General features: G+C 46.6%; 3 protein-coding genes across 3 annotated transcripts; all 3 read right to left on the bottom strand.

Annotated features, from left to right (window-relative positions):
* Positions 1–790: 790 nt before the first annotated feature.
* On the bottom strand, positions 791–3,167 carry F4807DRAFT_443880 (Adenosylhomocysteinase). The gene is made up of 5 exons (XM_047999591.1): positions 2,908–3,167; positions 2,725–2,816; positions 1,750–2,652; positions 1,261–1,696; positions 791–1,198 (listed from the first exon to the last, which is right to left on the bottom strand). Exons 3-5 carry the CDS (start codon positions 2,648–2,650, stop codon positions 1,186–1,188), a joined length of 1,350 nt encoding a protein of 449 aa, XP_047849732.1. The 5' UTR covers positions 2,651–2,652; positions 2,725–2,816; positions 2,908–3,167; the 3' UTR covers positions 791–1,185.
* Positions 3,168–3,221: 54 nt separating this feature from the next.
* On the bottom strand, positions 3,222–5,332 carry F4807DRAFT_443877 (eukaryotic translation initiation factor 3 subunit 3). Its single transcript, XM_047999590.1, has 3 exons — positions 5,144–5,332; positions 4,567–5,036; positions 3,222–4,506 (listed from the first exon to the last, which is right to left on the bottom strand). Exons 1-3 carry the CDS (start codon positions 5,195–5,197, stop codon positions 3,945–3,947), a joined length of 1,086 nt encoding a protein of 361 aa, XP_047849731.1. The 5' UTR covers positions 5,198–5,332; the 3' UTR covers positions 3,222–3,944.
* Positions 5,333–7,202: 1,870 nt separating this feature from the next.
* F4807DRAFT_290395 (uncharacterized protein) lies at positions 7,203–8,121 on the bottom strand. The gene is made up of 2 exons (XM_047994800.1): positions 7,502–8,121; positions 7,203–7,439 (listed from the first exon to the last, which is right to left on the bottom strand). The coding sequence occupies exons 1-2, from the start codon at positions 7,975–7,977 to the stop codon at positions 7,229–7,231; spliced, it is 687 nt and encodes a 228-aa protein (XP_047849730.1). The 5' UTR covers positions 7,978–8,121; the 3' UTR covers positions 7,203–7,228.
* Positions 8,122–12,486: the final 4,365 nt, after the last annotated feature.

Here is a 12,486-nt window from a genome sequence, read left to right as displayed (position 1 = left end):
GAGGCGAATTCCCCCTTGCTTGTCGGGCTTGACTTATTTATTCCCCGTGATGCGAACTCGATCAACCAAGACAGCTTATAGAGAGCTTCCTAACTAATGCGGCATCATAGAGCTACACGGTAGATAAAAAGACGGTCTTCCTTATTGTTGTGTATAGTATATAGGTATCTACTGAACGTGTCATGACGGAATATAATGCGATATTATTTATTTCATACTGAAAAGGGGAAGAATGAATGCTTAAGGGTGATGCTTTTGTCTCCGTGATGTATAAGCGGCCAGGTTCTTATTGTTGGGGGCGTGGGATGTGCGAAATATGACCTCCGAACCTCCTTCGGAAGGACTTTTCTTGTAGGCTTAAAAGGGTTGTTAAATACCGATGCTTTTGCCTGTCAGAACACATGTCTAAGCTAGTACTTATGTACATGTATGCCTTCGGATCATGTTACTAGGTACATTAGGTAATGTTAGGGCGAGGACCGAGTACAAGTGACAAAACTACCTTTGGTACCAAGTATTTTCGTCAACCCCAGCATTGACTAGCCGACTTTCCATAGGATATTGTTGAAGGGGTCACATAACTTGAAATTTTATCGCCCACCTAGGTATTTGGCAATTAGGATGATAGGGGTTGTATTGGTTAGAGAATTTGCCAACCGCCTTCCCAAGGTCAATGTTGCGCATATAATTCTGGGTACCTAGGTGCTGAGTCGAACAAGGCTACACCCAACTTATAAACGTTAGGCAGTCAAGTCATCACGGCGATAGGAAATTCTAGAGGAACAGCAGATAGACAGAAAACGCGCACAGGTTGCTTCTATTTTCTATCCATATCCGGTTGACGGACAATGCCCAGCTCTCTTCTGTAGCTGTATAGGTATTTATCAAATGGACCATTTCCTTGGCCTTTAAATCTCCAAACGCCATGAGGGGAATCATGTCATGCATCAAATTGCCAACGCCGTTTTTGTTGAAAAAATATGACCTGCCGGCACTCCTGGTCCCTTTTGATTCCTCATACCCCGTATCCCCAATGCAAGTTGATGCGTGCGTAGACTCATGCTTGTTGAAACACAGACCGATCCCGTCTAATTACGAGAATCTTAGCGAGTTAATCGTAAATAACTCTTAAGTACACATATTGATATCTGTGTACGTAGAAGTAATGCGTATACAGAACTGAAATTAGTAGCGGTAGCTGCGTATTTTAGTTAGCAAAGCCATTTGTAAAGTTTGGGGAATAGGGAGGGCAAAACATACTGGTCGCTCTTGAAAGGTCCCTCAAGCTCCAAACCGAGATACTCGCCTTGTACCTTGGTAAGGCTGGTGAGCTCGGCGTTAACGTGGGAAAGGTGTAGTCTAGCGACCTCCTCGTCCAGGATCTTGGGCAACACATAGACGCCGATAGGCAGCTTCTCCGTCTTGGCGAAGGCAACATACTTCTGGCCAAAAGCCTTGTCCTGGGCCTTGAACAACATGATTTGCGCAAGGACTTGGTTGCTGAAAGAGCAGGACATGACGAAGGAGGAGTGACCAGTTGCGCATCCAAGGTTAACCAGTCGGCCCTCAGCCAGGAGGATGATGTGTCGGCCGTTGGCCATGAGGAAGCGGTCAACCTGGGGCTTGATGTTCTGGACGCTCTTGGCGTTCTTCTTCAACCAGGCAACGTCAATCTCGATATCGAAGTGACCAATGTCTAATTATCCGTTAGTTACTTGAATATTATGGGGTCCAAGGTCATGTACGTACTGCAAACAATGGCGTCGTTAGGCATAGCCTCGAAGTGCTGGCCGACCAGGATGTCTCGGCAGCCGGTGGTAGTGACAAAGATCTGGCCGATGGGAGCAGCCTTCTCCATGGTGGTAACCTGGAAACCGGCCATAGCAGCCTGGAGAGCGTTGATGGGGTCGACCTCAGTGACAAGGACGCGGGCACCCATTCCGTGGAGAGCCATGGCACAACCCTTACCGACGTCACCGAAACCGGCAACGACGGCAATCTTACCAGCAATCATGACGTCGGTAGCACGCTTGATACCGTCGATCAGAGACTCACGGCAACCGTACAGGTTGTCGAACTTGCTCTTGGTAACGCTGTCGTTGACGTTAATGGCGGGCACGAGAAGAGTGTTGTTCTTCAGCATGCGGTATAGGTGGTGGACACCGGTGGTAGTCTCCTCGGAAACACCAAAGCAGTCCTTCAACATGTCGGGGTACTTGTCGTGGACGAGGTGGGTCAGGTCGCCACCATCATCGAGGATCAGGTTGAGCTTCTTTCCATCCTTGAAAGCAAGCAATTGCTGCTCCAAGCACCAGTTGTACTCCTCCTCGGTCTCACCCTTCCAGGCGAAGACGGGGACACCAGCAGCAGCGATGGCAGCAGCGGCGTGATCTTGGGTAGAGAAGATGTTACAAGAGGTCCAGGTAACCTCAGCACCAAGAGAAGTTAAGGTCTCAATCAAGACAGCGGTCTGAATGGTCATATGTAAGCAACCAGCAATGCGGGCACCGGCAAGGGGCTGGTCAGCGGCGTATTTCTTTCGGATAGCCATCAGACCAGGCATCTCGTTCTCTGCGAGCTCAATCTCCTTGCGGCCGAAAGCGGCAAGGGAGAGGTCGGCGACCTTGAACTTGGAGGCGGGGGCAGACATTGCTAGGCAATCGTTAACATACTGCGACGTCACATACGACAAAGCTCTTTAGACGGAGGGAAAAGAATACATACTGAGGAGGTTGATGAATTGGGACGAAAAGCGGTGAAGGAGGGGAAGATGAGATCGAGGTGCCTAGGAGATAAGTAGGCGGGGGAAACGGTGTCTATGTCAGACAAAGTCAGCAAATACAGCTTCGACGGAGATAGGTAGCTGATAAGTGGATTTATATGCTTAGCTAGATGCTAGATACTTACAAGAGATATTTGAAGGGACGAGAAGACGGAGGGTGTGTTATGGAGGAGAAGAAAATGTAGAATAGGAGAGGAAGTTTCGAAGAGTCGAGTCGGAGGAAAAGAGTTATAAGAAGAAAGCTTGGAAGACGGCAAGTACGGAGTTGGTAAAGGCTGAATGGTCTAAATGGTTGGTTGGTACTCCATCAGGTCCACGGGTAGGTACTACCTGTAACCTGTAAGGAGAGCAGGAGCTTTTTGAATTTTTCGTTACTATCAGCTTTGGGCAACCCCTCAGCCCCTCTTTCCTTGTAGGTGAGTGGTTGATGCTGGTCATTGTAAGCTGAAGCTAGCCACTTTCGGAGTAGAGGATTTGGTCCCTGAAAAATGCCCCTCATCCCGTTTCCTCTATCCACTCGGCAAATCTTTTTCGTCTACTGTTGGGAAGTCAGTAACTCCGTGAGCAGCGGATTATTTCTCATATTACGCCGTCCTCGCCCCATACAAGCTTTTAATAGGTCAATCGTGTCTGAAGCGCATCGGCCTCTGTCATTCTTTAGAGCGCTTAGATAACTCCTGACACGAAAGGAATATCAAGGTGAGGCCGTCAAGGTACCTCTTCCGGGAAAAACCACCTGCTACTTTTATACACATTGCTCATATAGGTAGGTACATCAATACCTCCACACGCGTATACCTTGGTAGATATTTAGGTATTGCATACCTCAAGAAAACCTATATACGTATACATACCTGCCTCCGTATGTATGCCATCGTTTGACTACAAATGTAGACTGTCTCGCTCTAGACGCCTCAGGTTTTGATGGCAGTGTTCTCATGGGGGCTTATATGTAAGTGAATCATGATCTGAAACAACCACTTTTTTACTTGCTTGGGCCGATTGATTTTCCGTATGAACCCTGACCGGCGACAAGCCAGGCATAGAATCAGTAAAACTCGATATAATTAGCTCTACAGACCCTTAGAAATCCTAGAACGCCACCAGACGCCAGGCCACATGCATCCGTTTTCATAACCCCCTTTTTTACCCTTCGCAAATCTTACTCCGGCAAGAGGTTTCCCCTAACGGCGAACATCTTGGCGCTAACATTGGCCGTGAACCCATCTATTTGCTTGCTGTACTGCTCAACTTGCTTGGCGTTCAACATGCCTTCAAGTCGGCTGGGCTCCTGGGGAAGTTTGAAGACTCGTTGCCATTCATCTTCGGGAAGTGGCTGTTGCTTAGCAGCAACTCGCGCTGCATTTTCTGCCTTACGTTTCGTTTGCCATGCCGTGATCTTGGCCTGTTCTCGAGCCAGCTGTCGCTGGTAGTATTGATGGTTGTTGAGCTCGGTATAATGGGACTCGATGCTGTCAAGGAGAAGATCGCACGTCTTCTCAAGGAAGGGATCTATGGACAAGTCAAGGATGTCGGTCGATGGGTAAAGAGGCATCTTAATGGGGTCGCGTTGAAGGTCAGAGAGTGACGTCGGCATGGCTAAGTCCGCTTCTGTGGGAGTAGAGGGTAGTTGGTGGAGGTAGGAGGTTAAAAGATGCGAGTTGTGAACATTGACCGGGAACTCGACGAGGACGTCCTTGAACGAGAGCTTCGACTTTTGTAGACTGCTTCTATGTTAGCGCCGTGATTGCCTTTTTCCACATGGGGTTTAAGTAAGATCTAACCTCTCGGTCGTGAATTTTCCCTCCTTGAAGGCAGTCATGAAATTTCGCGTCAACTTGAATGCGCGAAGGCTCAACGCACCCTGGGAACTTCGGCTAACGTCGTGTACAAGTGCCACCGTCCGGTCGTTCTCACGCTGGTAGTGATACTGATTCTCGATGAAGCTGGAGTTCACAAAGTTACCCATGGTGGCGCTCGTATACCAACCGACATTGTTGGCATCGACGTTGACCTCCTTAAGGTGTCGAATCATCTCGTTCTGGTAGACAATGTTCGCCTTGGCGCGTGGGGCGGCAGCAGCGAGGGCGGATGCGTCGTTCTGGTGGCCGCTGTCGACGTTTGCGACATCGACGGTGGGGAAGGGAAAAGTGTTGGTAATCTCGAGAACGCCATCTTTATCCATGCCAACAATAGATCCTGTAGCGGCTGTGGGGAAGCTGTTTGAGCAGTGCTTGACTATTTTCATCACAACCTACACGCGAACCCGATATTAGCGGTTTTTTCACCTCACGCTTCAAGATGATTTGAATATTGATGGAGGGGTAAATAGATAATAATTTGTAAAAAGTAGAAACTTGCCAGTGCTTCGACCTGAACCGTCTTAAACGGCACATCTTTTGTAGAATCTGCCATGGTCGCAAAAGAATAATTATTGAGCGCTTGACTTTTTTGCGTCCTGTAGGTGTTGGTTGTGGTAGAGAGGAAGATAAAGTCCGGTTGTTGAAGGTGACGAAGCTACGAATCTTGTCAAGATTTTGTGGTTTTAGTGGGATGCGCGATTCTTCGATTCTGTGGGTTGGAGAGTACTGGTTAGGTAAGCGGGGAGAAACGGCAAGATCTCTGGTACGTACCGTCCAAAGATCCGCAGGGAACAATTAACCGTTAATTAACAGTTTGTTTATAGTAAACGTTTGAGAATAGACAAACCACTGAGTAACCATAATTTTAAATAAACGTTTATATGCGTTTTTATATTTGATCCAAACCTAAACGTTTGAATATTTAATCGTTTATTTGAAGCTTGAGATGTACCTAGACGGGAAGGCCACGGGAGCTAACGGGAGTAACGGGAGTAGGTGTAACGTTGGGACCAACAGGTAAACAGGTAAACAGGTCAGGTCAGGTCAGGTTGAATCTATTCAGGCCAAGGAGGCCTTCTACGTCTACGAAATCTACAATTGCAGTATCGACTGCAATACCTACCTGAACATGCAGTTGAGCCATGCAGTTGAGCCATGTAGTTGAGCCTCACCAGTAAGTAAGCACCGCTGGCAAATAAGGGTCCTGAAGTTCCTGGCGTTCCTGGAGACGATCCTGGTGGGACCTAAGTAGGTAGGTAGGTAGGTAGGTTTGTTTTTGAAGACTTCTTCAAAGACTTTGAACCTTGGAGCACTTGAAGTTTTGAAGAAGGAGTGTAAGTAGGTGAGTGGGAATTAGGTCTTATATAGACTCTAAGGCAAGTAACACAACAAGATCAAAACAGTTAGACTAGAACGATTGGAATGGTTGCACACACCTTAGGATCAAAGGTCCAAAGTATCAAAATGGCTACACACACCTAGATCAGGATAGACTAGGATAGATCAGGATAGATCCAAATACCAAAGTGGTTACACACACCTATTGAAGCTATCATCAACTAAAAACCGTTGTTGAAACTCAAACGTTTGAAGATATTTAACAATAGAATGTAAGTAATCGTTTAATTTTATAAACGCTCGGATAAATAAATGTTAGATTAAGATAAACCATATATTTATGGTTCGAAAAATACAAACCGTAAATTAACGGTTAATTGTTTCCTGCAGGTCTTTGCCAAGTACTGCATTGTTACTCTACTCTATCACACAAGGAAAAGTACTGGTTAGAACGTTATATGCATCAAACAGCAGCGTACCCAATTAAGCATGATAACCCTCGTTTTTCAGGGCACATGTTGGCGTCGGCATCAATCGCTCACTTAAAAATAATAATAATAATAAGGACAAACATCCCACGTTTGAACCCCCACGCTCATGTTGTCATTTTCCATGTCGACATTCCACAAATAAAACATAGCTAGGTATTTAAAGAGCCTCAAAGCAACGTCGTCTCCTTCCAGTTTTTACTCCTTCGTCATATGCTCGAATCCCGTGTCCCGTGCGTATATATGAATGTCGACAACGAGCCCTGTCAACGTCGCCTGGCAGCAAAAGTGGATTGGCTCCAGTATCGACTCTAGAATTCAAGGGTGCTACAGTACTACTGGGGAGCAAGTACCCCAGCAACCTGGCAATCCAACAATTCAGCAATTCAGCTTCTCATTTTTGCCACCGGAAGGGAAACGATGCTAGTCTCATCGTGGGCTATCAATCCTCGATTAGGAGAGGGAGGCTATACTTCCGCATCTATTTTATCATTATCATTATCATTTCGTCCTATCTAGCCATGTCTTACTCGGAGGATCCTCTATCATCTATTCCACAGTCTCTCCCTGGAAAACAACCGATACACCCATGCCTTGCTGTGGAAATCACAAGCAAAAGAGACGGACCGGACGCTCGAGATAGACGGCCCGCCGGCCGCGGATTCATCTCATTCGTCCACCCCGTCGCCTCTATCTCAGGCACATGAAGTTGAGCCATGCCAGCCGGTCACCGTGCAGCTTGGTGCAACCCTACGGGCTCATTCCCAGTCAATAATTTCCCAGCTTTTCACGTCATCCCGAATGATAAGCCTGTGCCGGTCAATTTTCCAATGCGAGTACAACGACCGTGTTGCCGCCGCTGCCTTACGATGTCCAGGCCCGACTCCTCCCTTTATCGCATCCTCTTGCGATCTCCACAGGCAGGTAGCCAGGTTTCTGCCGTCCTTATCAGGATGCCCGAACCAATATCTAGTCTCTGTTAATGTCCTCTTCCGCATGGGCGCGGGCCCGAAAAAGGAGCGGGCACCTACTTCAGAAAGCCACCGCTTGCTATCGCTTCTGCATGCGCTACCTTATCCAGCGCCCCCAGGTCCTCGTACACCGTCGTAGGCGGGATCTGTGATCGAAAAGCGACGATGAAGAAGGAAGTCTCCTTCCACCTATGATCGTGTTGCCGTACGAGTCGTACCACATTCTCCATAATCTCGTCCCAGTTAAACGTCTCGGTGTATGGGGAGGTGGCGTAATCCGGTCTCAGGCATCGCATGCTAGCAAGTGCGCGAGCGAGCAGCGCATTCTCTACATCGAGAGTTCTCAAGTCGAGAAGATGTTCCTGCTCGGTATAGGGCGACTGGACGAAGAGGTGCTCGCCATCATGCGCGAAGATGCTAGCACTATCAGCGGGAACTGTCGCTATCTCCCATGTCGAAACCTTTATTGGTTCCTTCTCTTGAAGAGATGCATGCGGAAGCTCCAAAGAGTGTGGTAACACCTGATCTAAGGCCATACTGGAGTGTTTGATAAGATACCTCCTGCTGATAGCTGGTTTGGAATAGTATGTGAGTACGAGTTGGTATTGAGAATTCAATTTTTGTTCGGCAACATTCGAAAGGCCTAACCACTCCGAAAGGGGGTCTGGGGTGGGTTTTATGCTGAAGAGCCCCTAGGACATCCAGGTGGATGCAAGCCGAACCTGTTCTAGGCAGACTTCCAAGCCGCCGGCATAAACGGGACGAAAGACACGCCCAGAGAGAGTGAGAGCTATCACAGTCACATTGACAACGCAAACCCAGAGATGATCTCAAGTTATCATCTATCGGCGGTATGGCGAGCGGACCCAGCTGCAGGACACATGCTTATGATACATGCTTATGTCTTCGATATTCTTTGTGGTGAATTGGTAATAAAAATTTCTGGGCCCTCAGCCATCCCGGTAGCTGATCGCGCCATTCCGCAAACCGTTGATACCATCGAGCCGCCACAATTTAGCCAGCGTTGAGGTAGGACAATCCCAAATCTAAAACATACTAAGATTGGGAATCTGGAGCTTAATAACATGCATACATGTAGAATGCAAGTGACATATACCTACCGCTCTCCTTACATATACCTCCCTATGTAAATATATATGCATGTGTCTTGAATTACATACGGCCGAACCGACTCGTCTTGGTCTTTCTTTTTACCAAACTTTTTCCCACGTACCCCGGACTGGATCTGAACCTGGGCCCGAGCCTTCGCTCTTTAATTACCCAGGTAGATAACCGCTATTAATCAATCTACGCGTGGTCTCCTGCGGCCCACTTGAACGGTGTTTTACCTACCGGTAATATTCGAAGTACGCAATCTCATAAGTGGATCTCGATCTTGATAGGCAACGGGTCTGAAGGTGCTCGTGTATTTTGTCATGTACCAAATATCATTTATATCCATCATATCTGCGATACCTAGGTGCGTATAACACCAATTGACCAATCGGATTTGGTCGGGCCAGCCTTTATTTCCCCCGACTGTCACATATGTAGAGATAGATGAGATGACAGCCTGCAAGGTAGCAACCGCCGAATAGGACTAAAGATAGGTCGGCATTCGACGACCAACCCTCAACGAGCGACGGGACACAATGCTGCGATGAACGAATCGTGCATTGGCGAGCTTTCATTTCTGCAAGTAACTGTAACACGCCAACATGCATCAGGATTCAACATGTTATACCTATCTACATAGTAGGGGTAGCTTTGAGGCTTTCACTTTCACATTCTTCGTAAGTCCTCGCACAAAAATGCCCAACCAATCCCTCTACCACCTTGTTCAGATCAGAGCATATTGCACATTAAACCCAGTCGATAGGTAGTCTCGAGATAACGCATAGATAATAAGGTACACAAGCAGAAGCAGAAGGATCGTCACAATTACCATGCGCTAAACCTCGTTGGTTTCTCCAAGAAACCGCTTTTCATCCCCATGGGTGCTCCTCCGCTCAAAAGCTATATCTAAGTAGCCGATTCCGTCACTACCATTGGAGTTAGTGAAGGAGCCAAAGAGCCGAAAGGCACTTTTGGGCACCGCGCCGATGCCGGTAGGTACGACTATTTCGGAGTGCATTGGATCGGATTCGCTGCTTCGACCCCTTCGACCCCCCCATGCGGATGTAACCTTTGCCCAATCCGCCTGAATTGCCCTTGCAAACCAGCAGAATGCGACTATTGCTGCACGGCTGATCCGGGCTGTTGGTGTCGTCAAACCTCCGAAACCGCCAACTTGAAGTCTGACACGTGCTTGATAATTGTAGAATAGAAGATGCGAATATTCATTTAGTAACTTATGTTAGAGGGGGATCATCTAACGATAATGACGACTTCGGTTGAAGGCAAGCAAATATCCGCCTTTCTCCTATTAACATATCTACCTAATGATTAGATAGTCTAATAAGAAATGATACCAGCGGGGGAATTTTTAGCCTCGTTGAAATTCATCACCTAGACATGTACGTAAGCGGGTACCCCTTAAAATTCTTAAATAAGGGTTATAGAAACCCCCTTTTCGCACCTACCTAGTCTAAGCGACACATACCTGCCATATTTTAGTATCGTTGAACTACCTGATTTTAATCTGGGATAGATGGATTTCTCTAGCTAGGTAATAAACATATCCCTTTAGTTGCAACCCCTGAGCTCCACTGGCACCCACAAAGCTTACTTCTAGTTGGTTAGACACCTTTGAAGATCACCGTGAGAGCCTCAATGCTCACAGGCTTAAAGGGCCTGCGCTATCGCCAATGCACAGTTACCGGTTTTACGGAGACTGTAGTCTTATGCCAGTTGAAGGGTTATATTGTTCTTTTCGTGTATTAATATTCAATCTGAGAGGCTAGGAATGGGGTCAAAGGTCTATGAGCAAAGAGGGAAACTCGAGAGTCATAATATTGCCTAGGTAGGGAAGGCTGCAATTGTTTATAAACAGACAAAGGCGATACTGATCTAACACACTACACTCGAGTTGCCCCTATCGGTTCTACAAACACCCATTGTAAAGGTTCTAGAGATCTTAGTAATTATATCTAAGTAAGCACTTTTCAGGTTATAGTTGATTTCTTTAGATCGATAGAGAATTCTAAACTTGTGGGATCAGTTGATAATTAATTCCGCCACATTCCATTAAGACTCCCTTTGGCGCCATTGAAGCCATATGTTCCAAAATGCCGCGTATAATTGCCGAGTGACATGATGCTGTTGCTTGATGAGTTTTCAATCCCCCCTGCCGAGAATGGCGGTATGTTAAAGCAAATATTCTTTGTCTAGTCTATCCGGTGACCTACCAACCACCGGTAGGTTTCCTAGGTATGGACCGAGCTTCGATCCGAGCACGCCTCTGACACCGAATCGCACCTATATGATTTAGTCTAATAGATACTCAAAGAAGGATACCAAACATAGCGTGTTGGGCCATGCGTAGGAGTTATTGCCTCAAAAGGTCGGCTGACCATCTATCACTAGAGAATTGCTCACCGACGATATGCTAACAATGCCAACCTTTTCCGCCTGATTCTTGGGATTTCACTTCTCTCGGCAAATCTTGCCTCTAAGTAATGCCTGAGTTCAAGGAGCATTCATCACGCGATAGTTCGCGATGCTTGGCATTTTCTCCTACATACCTAGACCGTCGGATAACAGCGAGCTAGCCAATCAATAGGGGTTCTTTTAGAATCATCTCGGTCATAGGTTTCGACGAAGTCAGTTGATATCTAATTTCTGCAGGGTTCTCCGTGAAGCTTCAGCTATACTCTCAACAATAGAAAACAATACAGGCAGCTCGGTGAAGAGGATCATCGTCGAGTTAGTGACTCCTTCCCCAACTACATGATCTCTCTTAGCTTCTTCCTGTTATCAATGATTGGCGATTCAAAAACCTTCAGGCTGGCCGGATGATATCGTCCATCGTCCTTTCAGTTACCGTTATGTAGGGAAAGTAAAACAAACACTTATAACCCCCGCTTACGTGTCTTCGAAGCTAGTGTTACAAGTTGATTCTAATAGGATCCAACGCTGAAGCCCAACAGGACACTACTTAGAATAACTGGAAGGTCATTCAAATACAGTGGGAATTCACACATCAAGATTCCAACCCCACGGGGAAAGCTTGTGGCCATCAAAATAGGCCGCACAGTCGCACGTGGGCGAGGCTATGCCTAGCAAGGTATGAAATGTGACGTAAAACTACCAGTAAATAGGAGAACGACGCTTATCTCTCGTTCACCGCTAGGTAACAAAGACAAACAACAGACTAGAAAAGTAGGAGAGAGTGTTTAGCGCCTCCAAGGTCACAAGGAATGTCGAGATGACAGGCCCGATCGAGTAATGCAAACATACCGTTTCCACAGAAGGAAATAATACTAAATTTGGGCAACTCGGCCGGCAAGTCCGCATTCGTCAAAAGACTCCATATTTTAATGTTCAAGTACGAAAAAGATCGTGATTTGAAATTTCACCGAAGTTAAGTCAAGCCTGTACAACGCGAATCGTACGATCCAGTCAAGTGCCTATCTGTCGGTATAAGGGGGCTCCCCTTTTTGGTACAAAGGACACTTATGTCATCTACAGCCTTTCTGACTTGTCAGCTTGATTGTATTTGTCCTCGTTGGTTACCAAAGGCCGGATAACGACCCCACGGACCCTCTATCACAGCCCCGTAAGAATTCCATATTTACTGTCTGAACTAGAGACGCAACCCGATACATAGGTAGCAAGCAGCTCTTATCTTGAGTAGGTATATGACCAAATAAGACATAATTCTTTGTTAAAAAACTCACATAGCTACCTTCCTAGACCTTGTAATTAGACTAAAATCCGATCTCAATACAAGATACGGATTTTATAGCACGTTACATCTAGGATAGACTCGGGGAACGACCTGTTTCCAGCATTCAAACAGAATATACAGGAAGACTTGACATCATTTTCCACGTCATATCTTGTTTCAAGACGATTGTTGATATTGGGATGCTCCCAAGCTGGTA

This window comes from Annulohypoxylon truncatum (assembly GCF_022578515.1).
Source record: "Annulohypoxylon truncatum strain CBS 140777 unplaced genomic scaffold F4807scaffold_45, whole genome shotgun sequence".
Classification (NCBI taxonomy): Eukaryota; Fungi; Ascomycota; class Sordariomycetes; order Xylariales; family Hypoxylaceae; genus Annulohypoxylon; species Annulohypoxylon truncatum.
Note: the sequence above shows the minus strand (reverse complement) of the source record. Positions and strands in the feature narration are given on the sequence as shown.